The 17,153-nt window shown below is 45.3% G+C and overlaps 1 protein-coding gene across 1 annotated transcript in view; it reads left to right on the forward strand.

Annotated features, from left to right (window-relative positions):
* The window catches only part of LOC144496129 (uncharacterized), a 287,585-nt gene that overhangs the window by 196,711 nt on the left and 73,721 nt on the right, over positions 1-17,153 (forward strand). The window contains exon 17 of the mRNA XM_078217113.1: positions 8,791-9,021. Within this exon, the coding sequence (XP_078073239.1) occupies positions 8,791-9,021 (231 nt within the window). The remainder of the gene's footprint in view (positions 1-8,790; positions 9,022-17,153) is intronic.

The following is a 17,153-nucleotide window of genomic DNA, read 5'->3' on the forward strand; positions in this document are numbered from 1 at the left end:
CAGTTTCCTCCCACAGTCCAAAAGGCATGCTGGTTAGGTGCATTGGCTGTGCTAAATTCTCCCTCAATGTACCCGAACAGGCACTTGAGTGTGGCGACTAGGGGATTTTCACAGTAACTTCATTGCAGTGTTAATTTAAGCACACGTGACGAATAAATAAAATAGTTACCACCCACGAGTTACCTTTAAGTCTTCCTTCAGTTCAGCATAGTATTTCTGAGGTTTTTAAACAGCAACTTGGAGCCTAGAATTCTATGCCCTGGGAGAATTTTACTTGATGTGGAGATGCCGGCGTTGGACTGGTAAGAGTAAGAGTTTTAACAACACCAGGTTAAAGTCCAACAGGTTTATTTGGTAGCAAATGCCATTAGCTTTCGGAGCGCTGCTCTTTCGTCAGATGGAGTGGTGTCTGCATGGTTTCCCCAATGTACCATGCCTCGGGACATCCTTTCCTGCAGTGTATCAGGTAGACAACATTGGCTGAGTTGCAAGAGTAGGTACCGTGTACCTGGTAGATGGCCGAGTTGCAAGAGTAGGTACCGTGTACCTGGTACATGGTGTTCTCACGTGAGATCCCGAGGCATGGTACATTGGGGAAACCATGCAGACACTACGACAACGGATGAATGAACACCGCTCGACAATCACCAGGCAAGACTGTTCTCTTCCTGTGGGGGAGCACTTCAGCGGTCACGGGCATTCAGCCTCTGATCTTTGGGTAAGCGTTCTCCAAGGTGGCCTTCACGACACACAACAGCGCAGAGTCGCTGAGCAGAAACTGATAGCCAAGTTCCGCACACATGAGGACGGCCTAAACCGGGATGTTGGATTTATGTCACACTATCAGTAACCCCCACAGCTTGCCTCCTGGACTTGCAGAATCTCACTGGCTGTCCTGTCTGGAGACAATACACATCTCTTTAGCCTGTGCTTAATGCTCCCTCCACTCACATTGTCTGTATCTTTAAGACCTGGTTGGCTGTAGAGATTCGCATTCTAATCAGTATTCTGTAACTTGATTTTGTGTCTCTCTGCCCTGTTTGAGAGCAGATTTCCACTCCATCTGACGAAGGAGCAGTGCTCTGAAAGCTAATAGCATTTGCTACCAAATAAACCTGTTTTACTTCTCAGCTGTTCTCATAGAAACAAAGAGCAGGAGTAGGCCTTTTACTCCTGCTCCGCTATTCATCTTGATCATGGCTGATCATCGAATTCAATATCCTGATCCTCCTCCTTCCCATATCCCTTCATCCCTTTTGCCCCAAGACCTATATCTAATTTCTTCTTGAAATCAGACAATGTTTTGGCCTCAACTCCATTCTGTGGTAGTGAATTCCACACATTCACCACCCTCTGGTTGAAGAAATTTCTCCTTGCCTCAAACTATGAACCCGAGTTCTGGACTTCCCCACCATTTGGAACATTCTTTCTGAATCGACCCTGTCTAACTCTGTTAGAATTTTAAGTTTCTATGAGATCCCCTCTCACTTTTCTAGACTCCAGTGAATATAATCCTGATCCACTTAGTCTCTCCTCATATGGCAGACCTGCTATCCTAGGAATGAGCCTGGTAAACCTTTGCTGTACTCCCTCTGTAGCAAGGACATCCTTCCTCAGATAAGGACACCAAAGCTGCATACAATACTCTAGGCCTCACCAACACCCTATACAATTGTAGCAAAACATCCCCATCCCTATACTCGAATCCTCTCACTATGAAGGCCAACATACCATTTGCCGCCTTTACTCCCTGCTGTACCTGCGCGCTTACTTTCAGCGACTGATGCATGAGGACCCCAAGGTCTCGTTGAGTATCCACTGCTCTCAATTTACACCAATTCAAGTAATAATCTGTCTTCCTATTATTGCAACCAAAGTGGATAACCTCACATTTATCCACATTATACTGCATCTGCCATGCAGATGCGCGCACACTCAGCCTGTTCAAATCACACTGAAGCATCTCTGCATCCTCCTGACAGCTCACCCTCCCACAGAACTTTGTATTATCTGCAAATTTGAAGATAATACATTCAGTTCCATCTTCCAAACCATTAATATATAATGTGAACAGTTGGGGTCCCAGCACAAATACCACTGGTCACTGACTGCTAATCAGAAAAAGACCCATTTATGCCAACTCTTTGGTTTCTATCTGCTAACCAGCTTTCTAACCATCTCAAGACATTACCTGCAATCCCATGTGTTTTAGCTTTACATAGTAGTCTGTTATGTGAGACCTTGTCGACAGCCTTCTGAAAATCTAAATAGATCACATCCACTGGTTCTCCTCTGTCAACTCAACTAGTTACATCCTCAAAAAATTCCAATTGATTCGCCAAGCATGATTTCCCTTTTGTAAATCCATGCTGACTTGTTTGATTATACCACTACCTTCCAAATGCCGAGGTATGAAATCCTTGATAATAGACTCTCGCAACTTGCCCAGTATCGACGCGAGACTCACTGGTCTATATATTGCCCTCTCTGGAGCTCTGAGAAACTAACTGGCTACTTTTCCCTTTTCACCTCCTTCTTTCTAAATGACTTGCCCTGGACCAGGCTTTTCACATATAAGTGTGAATTGCATTCTTATATCTCCACTTTAAACTTACTGATCTACCGTTTTAACACCTAAAATCCTGTACTCCATTGTTCCCCACGTCAATTAAGGAAACACTTATTTCCTTGCTGTGGAGCTAATTCGCATATCAAAACCCTCCAGGCAACTGCATGCCTATCAGTTATCCTTTTATCCAATTTTTTTAACTTAATTTTATACAAAACTTCTTTAATCTTTATTCTATTCAAAGATCTTAACATCATCTTTTGGAGCATCCTACAATTGGAAACTAAAAAAGACATCTTTGGTGTTTTGTGGCTATTTCAGAGAAAGTTAGAACTTCACTGAAATTACTCCAAATGAAAGATTAGCTTGTTATTTTTCCACTTATTGCTACACAGGCCGTGATTCTCCTGATCGAGCTCCTCATGTCCAGGTCAGGGGGAAAATCAGAGTGTTCCCCACAGACGCTAGCAGCAATCTGCACGCCCCATTCAGCACATGCTACATGGGCCAGCTCTTCCCGTCACATATTTTAAGCTGACTTCTGGACTTGCCCAACAGCTCTTGGCTGCAGTGGGGAATCACCAGTTAGCTCTTTCCAATTAGGAGCAGTATTTCAATGCTGTCTGCAGCAGCCGCTCTCAGTTCAGACAGCAGCAGGGCAGGGTGAAGGTCGGGCACAGGTTGCTGGATGCCGAGGTGAAGAGAATGCCGGAAGCTGTGGAGGAGAGGAGGGCCACTCTCTTCCCAAGAGTTGGCAGGAGGCTGCTATCATCTGAAGTCTCTGAAGCATGCAAAGCGGCGGCAGATTCAGTAAATTTCAGGAACATCACCAGGATGGGCATCCAATGCCGCAAGAAGATGAAGGACCTCCTCCGATCTGCATGGCTGTGTGCCCACATCCATGACCCTGGCATCACTCATGCCCCAACCCTTGCATCTCACCTTCAATCCCCTCTATCTCATTGCAATACCTTCTAATATTGTGACACTGCATCCCCATGAGGACCCCCCCACAGTCAGTCAACATCACACCCCATGTTTGGCCAGGCCCACACATGCCACCTGGTATCAACCCCCAATCCTAGTCAGGCCATCCTCTCACTCTGTTGTCTTTGTGTTCCCACAGGATAAGATTGCCTTCAGCACAAGAGAGCGGGTGAAGATGGGTGGGGGCTTAGAAGAGGTCCCTGGAAATAGCGAGCGAAGCAAATAAGAGTCTAAAGCTCCGTGATCCAGATAACCTATCTCATTAGTTTTATCACCCTACACACCCTTGATATTCCCACCAGCTGACCAAAGTACCCTTGTACTTTGTCGAACAGATTTTCCATCAGATGAGGCTGGGCCACCTGGGGTTGCATCCTGCTGTCCAAATGCTCAGAGTACCCTGGGCCTCAGCTCTAGGGGAGACACTGAAATCTCATCACCGCATTCGCAAGCACCAGCGCAGAGATGCTCGCCTCAGTGGGAAACATTAGGCGACAAGCTTCTGGGGCATTCTCTGGTGAGAACTACCATTTTCTGCTGCAATTGCACATCAGGTGGAGGCTGGAACATCGAAGGGAGCAGCCAGTCAGAGTGTTAATGGCTCCTAGAAAACTGTCAAATGTCATGCCTTTGCAAATGTTCATCCCAGCAATTGTAGGGATGCAAAAGCAGAGTGAAGCTTTATGGGAAAGAGTATCAGTGACTTTCCAGCAACTGCAGGCACAATTAGAGGTGTCTGGGAGCCTCATCTCACGGAAGGTGGTGCCAGCAGTGCGTGGTACCCAGACAAAAACTGCAAGGGTGGCATCTGCAGTGGAAAGCCTGGGCCAAAATGTCCATACCATGACTGATGACTTCCAAGGTGTGGCCGACTCAGTGATGTCCAAGGCACCAGGGCCCAGTCACACATGGACATAGAACCATAGAAAATTACAGCTCAGAAACAGGCCTTTTGGCCCTTCTTGTCTGTGCCGAACCATTTTATGCCTAGTCCCACTGACCTGCACTTGGACCATATCCCTCCACGCCCCTCTCATCCATGAACCCGTCCAAGTTTTTCTTAAATGTTAAAAGTGACCCCGCATTTACCACTTTATCCGGCAGCTCATTCCACACTCCCACCACTCTCTGCATGAAGAAGCCCCCCCTAATATTCCCTTTAAACTTTTCTCCTTTCACCCTTAACCCATGCCCTCTGGTTTTTTTCTCCCCTAGCCTCAGCGGAAAAAGCCTGCTTGCATTCACTCTATCTATACCCATCAAAATCTTATACACCTCTATCAAATCTCCCCTCAATCTTCTACGCTCCAGGGAATAAAGTCCCAACCTATTCAATCTCTCTCTGTAACTCAGCTTCTCAAGTCCCGGCAACATCCTTGTGAACCTTCTCTGCACTCTTTCAATCTTATTTACATCCTTCCTGTAACTAGGTGACCAAAACTGTACACAATACACCAAATTTGGCCTCACCAATGCCTTATATAACCTTACCATAACACTCCAACTTTTATACTCGATACTCCGATTTATAAAGGCCAATGTACCAAAGGCACTCTTTACGACCCTATCCACCTGTGACGTCACTTTTAGGGAATTCTGTACCTGTATTCCCAGATCCCTCTGTTCAACTGCACTCTTCAGAGTCCTACCATTTACCCTGTACGTTCTTCTTTGGTTTGTCCTTCCAAAGTGCAATATCTCACACTTGTCTGCGTTAAATTCCATTTGCCATTTTTCAGCCCATTTTTCTAGTTGGTCCAAATCCCTCTGCAAGCTTTGAAAACCTTCCTCACTGTCCACTACACCTCCAATCTTTGTATCATCAGCAAACTTGCTGATCCAATTTACCACATTATCATCCAGATCATTGATATAGATGACAAACAACAATGGACCCAACACCGATCCCTGCGGCACACCACTAGTCACAGGCCTCCACTCAGAGAAGCAATCCTCCACAACCACTCTCTGGCTTCTTCCATTGAGCAACGCCGGCATCTCCACATCATTCTTCCATTGAGCCAGTGTCTTATCCAATTTACTACCTCCCCATGTATACCTAGCGACTGAACCTTCCTAACTAACCTCCCATGAGGGACCTTGTCAAAGGCCTTGCTGAAATCCAGGTAGACAACATCCACCGCCTTCCCTTCATCCACTTTCCTGGTAACCTCCTCGAAAAACTCTAATAGATTGGTCAAACATGACCTACCACGCACAAAGCCATGTTGACTTACCCTAATAAGTCCCTGTCTATCCAAATATTTGTAGATCCTATCCCATATCACACCTTCCAATAACTTGCCCACCACCGACGTCAAACTTACTGGCCGATAATTTCCCGGATTTCTTTTGGAACCTTTTTTAAACAACGGAACAACATGAGCCACCCTCCAATCATCCGGCACCTCCCCCATGAATACTGACATTTTAAATATGTCTGCCAGGGCCCCTGCAAGTTCAACACTAGACACATGTCGCTGGATGATGGACTTTGCTGATGCGTATTGGCCCAGTCACACAGGACCGTGGCTGAGGGCATTGACAGCATAGACCAATTGCAGAGGGCCATGGATGAGGACATGGTGCAGACAATGGTGGACTGGCAGCACCAGATAACGGTGAACCTTCTGAAACTCATTCTAGCTGCCCTCCATCCCAAGGAGTGACACGGTGGCCAACAAGCACCCCGAGGGAGCAGGATGTGCTGGAGCCCAGCTGGGACATCAACAATGGAGATTCAGGCCATTACCAGCTCTTGTTGAGTATCCGCCTCTCTCAATTTACACTCATTCAAATAATAATCTGACTTTCTATTATTGCTATCAAAGTAGATAACCTCACATTTATCCACATTATACTGTATCTGCCCTGCAGATGCCCACACACACAGTTGTCCAAGTCACGCTGAAGCATCTCTGCATTCTCCTCACGGCTCACCCTCTCACCCAATGCATCTGCAAATTTGGAGATAATACATTCCGTTCCCTCTTCTAAACCATTAATACATAATGTGAACAATTGGGGTCCTAACACAGATCCCTGCGGAACCCCACTCCTCACTGACTGCCAATCGGAAAAAGACCCATTTATGCCAACTGTTTGAATCCCATCTGCTAACCAGCTTTCTAACCATCTCAAGACATTACCTGCAATCCCATGCGTTTTAACTTTATATAATAGTCTATTATGTGAGCCTTTCTGAATCTCCCCTTCCTGACACTGGCATTTCTCCTGGGCAACGGGCAGAACAGGGTGACGCGTTTCACCTGTGACACCCAAAAGTCCAACGGGCCCCTCCAGGTCCAGGTGCTCCAGAAGATACCTGCCTAGAGCATCACAGGCCAAAGGGTGCGGTCATCAGCAGCCTTCCTCCACCTCTGATTTGCAATCTAAGGACACACTTACAAGGAGTAGGAGGAAACGAAAGAAGAGGAAAATAATGGACTACTAAGTAGACACAGGTGAAGTTTCAGTGTTAGTTGGGGGCAAGGTGGACACCAATAGTACTTTGTCATAGATAAATATATGTTACTTCCATGCCAAATGGTCTATCAATGTTACTTCTTTCCCTTAAGGAGGATTGGAAATAGGGGCTATGTCGACTGATGGACCTCTAACCTTCCCACAGGCCCCCACCCTCATTGACTGTACGAGCCACAGACTCCTTTCACCTAGCTGTTAGCCCATAGCCTTGTAAAAGAAAGAAAACTCAAAAAACTCCAGGCTTAACATCCAGCTAAAGCTCGGTGGACGAAGTGGTTATAGTGAGCCAGTCAGACATGGGGCCACAGAGTGATGTACACTCTCAGCGCAATAGGAAGCACAACAAACATCATGCAGTGAGGTTCGGGATTACCTGACCCGGGGGCCATGGGCAGATCTGAAGAATCAGGGGCCAGTGTCTGTGACCCTGCCATCTCATTCTTGGAGAAAGCAGCTCCTGCATGGACTGTGAGTCAGCTGCAATGGAGCGGGTTGGTCATTCTTCAAATGCAACGTGTCTCAGGGATAAGGGAGGACCTGAGGACAACGGAATCACTGACGATGCCGATTCTCTCTCTCTCTCTATCTCCCCTTCATCATCCCCACAGAGAGAAAATGGATTTTGGCTTGCAGCCAGGCCAGCTAGCCTTTATGATATTGACTGCTGTTAAGACAGATAGGCATTGATTTATGGCCGTTATGAGCAGGCGTTATGAGGACAAAGCCACCTTTTTAATGGCTCATTATCACATTCCAAACTGCAGTGTGGCCACACAAGGACCAGGCAGCTTTCCCACTCATGCCTGACCCATAGGTGCACCCCTTCTCACCAAACCTGGGCCCTTCCAAAGCTTCCAATTCACTTGACACCCTGTCCCCTCTTGGGCTTGACCCCTCAGACATCAATTACATTCACATCCATGGAGGCGTTATGGAAGGTCTCTGGTACCACCCTTATGAGATCTGTCAGGACCTTGTGTGATGGAAACGTGAATCCACTGTTTAGGAGGAATGGGCTGTCATGCATCACCTCAGATCTCAAAATGGGAGGGGTTGTGAGTTCCATAGAATCTCTAGATTCCCTACAATGCAGAAGGAGGCCATTTGCCCCTTTGAGACTCCACCAACACTCCGAAAGAATATCCCACCTAGGCCCAAACCCGTCCCATCCTCATAACCCTACTCGTTTACCATGGTCAATCCACCTAAATCTGCACACCTATGGAAGTAAATCAGAGCACCCAGAGAAAACCCACGCAGACATGGAGAGAACGTGCAAACGTGGTGCAAAACCTGTTTTTTGGCCGATGGCTGATTATGCGAGCCAACGTGATTCCCACTGGGAGCTAGCAAGTCCGGAGTAACCCCCCCACCATTTCTGCATAACAGACAATGACAATATAGTAGAAATATGTTGCATAACTATATGTTTGTTCAAGTAAATTGTCTCCAAAATGATATCTGTAAAATTGGCTGTGATTGTTCTGGTTAAACAAACAGTAATGTCAATTTCTAAAACCAGCAACAAATCTTGATGGGAAATCTATCAATATTTTACCTCTGACTTTTGCCTGGACCAATCTGAATGTTTTATTCAGCAGAAATCTTTACATGAATGATTTCTAGATAACATTAAACTTTTCAAATATATCCATTAATCTGATTTTTTTTCTAGAAAGCTAAAGCAACTCCATCGAAAGCCAATGAGAAATGAGATTGCCTTCTAATGGAGCAAATTGTTTCCATAGGTTGAACAACATGAAAGCACCATCAAAAAACAGAACAGTGAGAATTTGCATTTAAGAGAACAGATTGATCTTCTAAAGGATAAAATTACAGAAAGCCTCATTCAGGCAAAAGCTTCTGAATCTACTGCAGATCTTTACAAGCAGAAATATCAAACAAACGCAGATAGAATTCAAGAACTAGAGAAACTTGTGCGGAGTTCTGAAGAAGAATCAACATATTTGAGTAATCAGGTATGTTATCTTTTATCAGTAGTTCATTTTTGTTGCTTGATTGCATTACTAATCGAGTTAATTATATGTTTAGATATACAATATCTCAGGCAAAAAACCATGCACTTGTATTACTTTACAACCAGCACCATTGCAAAATGAGGGACCTTTTTTTCTGAACAGTAGTCTACACAGCAAATTACCTGTCAGTTATAGAACCCTTTCTCATTTCCATTCTCAAGGGTGGATCAGATAGATTCTCGAATTTGTTGGGTGTAAAACTGTCCCAGCCTGAAGTATTCATTTATATTTTCTCACTGAAGCATCTTCACTGTGTTTTCCCTCTTCGGCCTCCACATGAAGCAACAACCTATTCTCAATGATTTCAGCCTCAATTTAAATTCATCATGTTCTCACTCTTCTGAATTCACTGCCCTCTTATCCTCCCTTAATCTCTCCCTGCATGTAAACTCTTGGACCTATGTTGGCACCTCAGAGATCTTGTCATCTCTTGTGGCCTCACTATTCACACCATATCAGTCACATTTCTGATCATTTCCTTGTATCATGCTCCACTCGCACTCCCCTTACACCTGCCAACCCTACTTCTCGACTCTCATCTTGGCTGACATTAATGGCTCTCTCACTTCAGGTACGATCCATCTCTCTCAAACCTGCTGAACCCCTCCTCAAAAAGACATCTCCTTAATCCCTCTATCTTGCAAACTATCACCCCATAACTTCCCGTTCCTGTCCAAAGTTCTTGAAAATGTTGTCACCTCCCAAATTAGTGCCCTTCTTTTGAATCCCTCTAATTGGGTTTCCTCCCCTGCCACTGTACTGAAGCAGCTCCTATTCAAGTCAAATGTTGGGGGCGATTCTCCCAAAAGAGCTGAATTGGTAAGAAAACTGGTGTAAATCACGACTGTGTTTTCAGTTCAACTTTAGACCCGAATCTCCCACACTCTGTGCACTGTAGAGGTCACAATCATGAATATCATTAAACGCTCTTGGGGGGCGGGGCCTATTCACACCAGAGTCTGACAGTTCCGGGCCTCTGCGCATGCGCAGGGGCCCTGATCTGTCAGTCTCCCCGTTTCCTGGCCAGCTCAATCGCTGGCTGACCCGGGACCCCTGCAGTGCTGCCCCCGCCAGGGCCCGATCGCGGCTCAGGAATCTCCAATGTACATAATGTAATGCACAAGTTGCAAAGAATTTGAACACGAACTCTCATTAAGATGTTACTATTTTGATATTTGCTTAGCTACTCTAGCAACATTCTTCTGGAACAATTTCATATTTGTGATTTTTTAAAAAGTGATTACAGACAGTAAAATTGAAATCTCAAATAACTTGGGCCAGCCCCGGCTCTCCCCCCCCCCCCCCCCCCCCCCCCCCCCCACTCCCCCCGAGTGCCCTGATCTCCACCCCCACAGTGGTGGTAATCCCCCCCACCCCCACCCTGGTTGGAAGTGCCAAAGTGCCCCCTGGGCATGGGCACTTTGCCCCTTGGGCAGTGCCAGTGGGCACAGGCTGGCACTGCCAGGGTGCCAAAGCCCAGGGGGCTCCAGCCCTCCCGCCTGACCCCCTGGGGTCACTCTGGCGGGGTTTCCCGCTAGTTCCCCGCAATTGGGCAGCTACTCTAAACGCTGGAGTGAAATACTCCTGGCAGGGTGGGAGATGCTATTGGGCCCGGAGAATTCCATGCAAGACCTGATAATCACATTTAAAATACATTTTAAATTACTTACCCATCTCCCCGCCGGTTTCCAGTGCGGTCCTGACTGTGCCTGTTTTCTGGCTGTGGGAGACGCGCATGGGACACGCGATTCTCCCATCCCGACATGCCAAAATACATGCGTGTCGGGATGGGAGAATCGGGCCCGTTATTCTTCGTGACTGTGACCAAGTTAAACTTCCCCCCCTCATCCTTCTAACCCTATCTGAAGCCGTTTGTTTAATTCTAATTTTTTACTCCATTCTTAAAGTTACAGAGCCAATGCTCAGAATGGACTGGTCAAACCCAAATCTATTCCTTGCTTGCTTCAAAAACCAAATTCAAAATCCAATTGAATCCAATTCATGATCCCCAAAAGAGACAAACAAGATCCAAGCTGACAAGAAAAGGCTATCCAAAAGGCCAATGATAACCACAGCATCCTCCTGCAGTGCCTGTCCATTGTTGTCCAACTGAGCGGGATTGATCAGCCTGGTTCCTTTCTTAACTAATTGTACCCAGAGAATTACCCGCAATTGCTTCTATTCCTAATCCTGCATCGTTCCATCTGGTGCTCTACAAGCTTCTATCCTTGACCCTATCCTATTTCTTACATCTTACATTCTTCGTATCATAGAAACCCTACAGTGCAGAAGGAGGCCTTTCGGCCCATCGAATCTGCACCGACAACAATCCCACTCCAGGCCTTATCCTTACAACCACAAACATTTATCCTGCTAATCCCTCTAACCTACACATCCCGGGACATTAAGGGGCAATCAACCTAACCTGCACATCTTTGGAGTATGGGAGGAAACCGGCGCACCCAGAGGAAACCCAGGCAGACACAGGAGAACGTGCAAACTCCACACAGACAGTGACCCAAGCCGGGAATCGAACCCGGGTCCCTGGAGCTGTGAGGCAGCAGTGCTAGGCGCCATGCCGCCATTGGTGTTCCTTTCAGAATACCATTATCTTTGTGGGCCTAGAACCTTTTCTAATTTCTAGTTTCTTTTCACTGAAATCACCAAACAGTGAAAAACAATGAGAAATTTCAAGTACAAATTGAGTTTCTGCACTCGTTTGTACCGGTTTAAAAACATTACACAGGAAGTTGACCATTAGCCATCAGCCTCACTGCCCCCCCCCCCCCCCACCCCCGCTGCCGCCAATAAATCTGGCCATGCCTTCAGATTGAAGTAATCAGCTTGCCGAGCTTCCGCTAATTGCTCCTATATGTGGCCCTTCAAGGAGGCCCAGGGCAATAATAGATAGTATTTAAAAGCGTTTAAATATTAAAATATATTTAATTCACTCACAAACTCACTAGTGTGCACCAATGAAACTAATAAGTTGTTCTATATAGATTTTTAAAGTCATTTTGAATTATTTAAAATCAAGGTACTCATTGATGGTGGACTCAGCAGTCTGATCAAAAATGTTTACTTTTTCTTAATAAACCTATATTCACTTGAAATAATAACACTGTACTAGGCAACCACTCAGAAACATATCAAGAAATAAGTGTTAATGTCAGGTTTTTTTTTGAAATTGCTTTCTAAAACGTTGCCTGATTTTGTTGGTTTATGGAAAGTTAGAGGCAAATGAGTTCGAGCAGAAACGTAAGCAAAAAATTCAACTTTGAAAATTAGCGCAGTTTTGATTGCAATATGTGCAATATGTGCTTGGATCATTGTTTGAACCCAAAGTGAAAACACTACCCTGTGCTATTTGGAATCAATTAGATTAAAGAGGAACATTTGGATAGCTGGAAAGAGAGACAGTGCTAAAGGAGGTGGACCCCTGTAATCAGCCATTGAATAATTACCTTGACCTAACTGTAGAGTAATGCATGCAGAAGCTCAAATGTTACATAAGACAATGGCCCGAATTTTTCGTGAATCAGGCACATGCACTCGTGGCCATGGAAGCAGTGCAAAACACACCTCTGGTTGTAGTCGGCACCGGAACATGATTTCATTCTGGATAGTCAATTAATGGGTAGCCAGTGTGAAACAAGTGCTGGAAAAGGCTCAGCACTGCCAGGAGGGCAGGAAGAGGATGGTTGCTGGGAAAAGGGATGGTGCGGGCTGGCACTTCCAATGTGCTACCTCAGGGGGACAGCTGCTGTGGAAATATCTCAGGGAGCAGCAGACCTGTGAAAATTAAATAAATTGTAATGAAAAACCTATGTAAAGAGTGTCCAGGCAGCACATTCAAACACAAATCTCAGTCCCCATACACCTTTTAAAATCTTATTCCAGCCTTAGGATTTCATCCCACCCTGGCTTGAAGTTGCAGCTAAAATGTAAAGACAGTCTGGCCAGTCGACCCACCCGCCAACTCTAAAGGCAGACGGCCATTTAAAATTGCATTCAATTAGTCCCATAATGGGCTAAATTACCTGCTTGATTGTCGGCGGGCAGACCTCTGATTCTTGTACACGAAATATTATGCGATTGCGCAATGGCATCAGGATGCAGCCTGAAATTTTTTCTCATGCTTCAGGGTTGAACATGTCCCTCCCGAGCAACATAAAATTCTGACAATGTGATCCAGGAAGACCTCGAGGGAAACTGTCGGGCAGGCATTGGGCTGCAAGTTGCAGTTATCACTACATTAGTCTTTAACTTTCTGCTTTGGATTGTCCTCGGGTAGAAAGCAATTATATCATAGTTCACTAATAAAATAAGTGATTGATACCTTGTTTGAATGCAAAAACAGTCAAATAGCTTATCTGTGTGAAGGGGAACAATTGGGTCCTTTCAAATACTAGAATTTCTCAAAATCTTGTGTGTAATTGATGGGACGTGCATAGCCCTACACTTTGGTATGCCCCTATTCTGTAAGCAAAGGCTTCTACCCAATCAGTATGCTCAATTCTGACTACATTGGCTGCCTTGATTTTGCAAATGTCTGCTTATACCCCCATTATTTGCTACCAACAAGAAATACCCACCATAACCTTGGCTTATGAACACTGTGGGGCATCCATGTAGAGCACAGTGGACAGGCAACAGAATACGGATATAATGTGATGCTTGCATTCACCACAACCATCAGTGAAGCACATCCAAGGTATACTTAAAGCAATCACTAAGATTAAGAAGTATCTTCCAGTGCAGTCTAATCCCGTCTACATTCCAAAGCATTCAAAATCATCAGAAGAAGGTGGCATTATCATGTGACGATGTTTTTATCAAGGAAGTAAACAACGTTGTCCACCCACCCCACTAACTATTCCTTGGCAGTGGTTTGTAATGTATTTGATTTGTGAGTGTTTAGCAGATAGCAGTGATAACTGTTATTCTCTCAATTAAAGCTGTGAACCTCGTGAACGAGGAGTTGAATTGTGTCCAAACGTTTATGGGTAGGAATTTTAGGCTGTGATAGGAATGAATGGAGAAGCAGGCGGGCACTGCCAACCAACGTGTCAGTCACGTCACCATTCCCACCCTAGTGATTTTGCTCAAGTGTGATGATACCAAGTCCTTCTTTGAGCTGTCCCTGAAGCAGAGGGCATGTTGATGGGCCCACACTTCCCGAATGAGGGCCTCAGGGGCTCTGGCGCTGAAAGCTGATGCTGTCGTCTTCTCGACTCTGCTAGCCTTTTGCCTCTGGGTTCCAGACATCGTGCATGGGCTAGTGAAGTTAGGTGGGCTGGAGAGAGTGCTCGGATTGTGCTGGACTGGCACTGGGATCTTCGAAGCCATCAGCTGAGGGGCCCGCCAAGAGTCGGAGAGAAAATAGCTGTCAGAGATCGATCTTCATTTTCAGGTGGTCCATCTTCTTTCTTCAATGGTGGGTAATTAATTGTGCATAATTAATGAGTTTCCAACCTCTGATTCTGGCAGATTCCCACTATTCTGATCAGCAGGGCAGGAACTGCTGGAGCAGCCCACCACTGCACTGAGCAAGACTATGATTCTAAGCAATCTATTATTGCTTTCCAATATTCAGCAAATGCTGTCTCATTTCCAGAATCAAGTCTTTCATCTAGGTTAGCAGTTTTTCTCTGACAGGCTGGCTGTCACAAAAAATAATTGGTAGCTAAGGATGTGTGTCTTCTGATAAATCTTTCATTAACACACTATGCAATGCAAAATGGTGTTCATCTATCGTAAGAATAGACATCAATAGGAGCTTCGACTTTGTGAAGTCTCTACTTTGTAGTATCAGATATTTTCTTCATTAATGCTTGAATTCTTATCCTGTTGTAGTACATATTGCAGCCATTTCAGTTCATTTTACATTCTAATGGTTCAGTTTGTGGAACATACATTTTGTGGTGTGCAGAGAATCAAATCAATTTGGAATTCTCCCAAGCCCCCGCCACCGAGTTTGAGCATTGGGGGAGAATATGGCTGCAAGCCTAGAAAGCAGTTTCACGCCTGCATGAATTGACAGTGGGTCAAAAGTCAGAAACAAGTATTCAGAGCTTAGAGCGTGAACCTCATTTTCACCCTGTTAATGAGATACAGCTGAAGGCCTGATCCCCAATGCCAGATTTTCCGCAACGCCAGCATGAAACATGCTCAGAACAACCATGACGTGTAGATGTCAGGATTTATGTGGACAATGCCTGAGACTGCCTCTGGAGTTCAGGATGGAGGCCGCCTGCCACCCTGGAACACCATCGCAGTGGGTCGGGGGTGTACTTGTAGCTGGCCCTTCCAGATTTGGTGTCTTGGAGGGGTCCATCTTCCAGCCTCAGAATATTCCTGGAGACTCATCTTCATTTTCAGGAGGTCCGCCTTCTTTCTTTGATAGTGAGTCAGTGATGTTGGAGGCCTTTTCAATATGGCACCCAGACACGACGGTGGGCTACGTGTCATCCAGGCCTGCCCTGCCACTGAATAGGCATAAAACAAAACACCTTGGTACATAATTAATGAGGTTGGGGCCAGATTTGGCATGTTTTCCCACCACCTGCGGCAGCGGGAAACACTCCACGTTCCCCCACCCACCACGGGACTTTGGGCAGTTGTGATGCCCTCCTAAACTGGCATGTAAATTCAATGCTTCATACAATCTAGCGAATTATAAACTCCGAATGCTTGTATCTGACTTTAGACTTTTATGTATCCTCTTTTCTTGCACCTATTAGGCTAAATAATGTTAATGCTGTTTTTGGCCGGATAAGGCCTTCAGGTTCCCTCTATCAGAGTAGGAAAGTATTGCTCTGATCTTCTGTCAAACATTTGTGCACAGATTTTCACAGCATTGTAACAACTGCAGAGCCATTTAAAAATGTCAGGCAGGACCCAATTGCGTGATTCACGCCCATGCATGGGATAAGGGTGACCCTGGCCTGCTCCAATGTGGGGTAAGCATCTTCTAGCCCCATACAATATTCATGGAGTCGGGCCAGCTTCTCCAAGATTCGTGTTTCGCAGATCTCAGGAATCTAGATTTGAGAACCTATTAAAAGATAAGATCAAATGGTCTGACCATTGCATACCCACCCCCTCCATCCCCGTCCCCATCCCGCCATACCATTTCCATTCCAACTCAATGTCAAGTCTCTATCTTTCGCCTTTTCACTTTCTGCCATTGCTAACATCTCCATTCCCTTTTAAAAGCTCTCTTTGTCTCTTTCCTTTCTTTCCCTTTCCCTGAATTTCAAGCTTCTTCATTTCTATCTTGATTTGATTTATTATTGTCACATGTATTAGTATACAATGAAAAGTATTGTTTCTTGCACGCTATATAGACAAAGCATACCGTTCATAGAGAGGGAAAGGAGAGAGTGCAGAATGTATTGTTGCAGTCATAGCTAGGGTGCAGAGAAAGATCAACTTAATATGAGGGAGATTCATTCAAAGGTTTGATGGCAGCAGGGAAGAAGCTTTTCTTGAGTCAGTTGCTATGTGTTCTCAGACTTTTGTATCTTTTTACCAATGGAAGAAGGTGGAAGAGGGTATGTCCGGTGTGTGGAGTCCTCGATTATGCTGGCTGCTTTTCTGAGGCAGCGGGAAATATAGACAGAGTCAATGGATAGGAGGCTGATTTGCGTGATGAACTGACCTTTGTCCATGACCCTCTGTAATTTTTTTGAGGTCTTGAACAGAGCAGCAGCCATACCAAGCTGTGATACAACCAGAACAAATTCTTTCTATGGTGCATCTGTAAAAGTTGGTGAGAGTCGAGCGGACATGCCAAATTTCCTTAGCCTCCTGAGAAAGTAGAGGAGTTGGTGGGCTTTCTTAACTATAGTGTCGGCATGGGAGTCCAGGACAGGTTGTTGGTGATCTGGACACCAAAAACTTGAAGCTCTCGACCATTTCCACTTCATCCCTGTTGATGTAGATAGGGGCATGTCCTCCAACACGCTTCTTGAAGTCGATGACTATCTCCTTCATTTTGTTAACATTGAGGGAGAGGTTATTGTTGCCACACCAGTTCACCAGATTCACTATCTCTTTCCTGTACTCCA

Source organism: Mustelus asterias, chromosome 7 (genome assembly GCF_964213995.1).
Source record: "Mustelus asterias chromosome 7, sMusAst1.hap1.1, whole genome shotgun sequence".
NCBI lineage: Eukaryota > Metazoa > Chordata > Chondrichthyes > Carcharhiniformes > Triakidae > Mustelus > Mustelus asterias.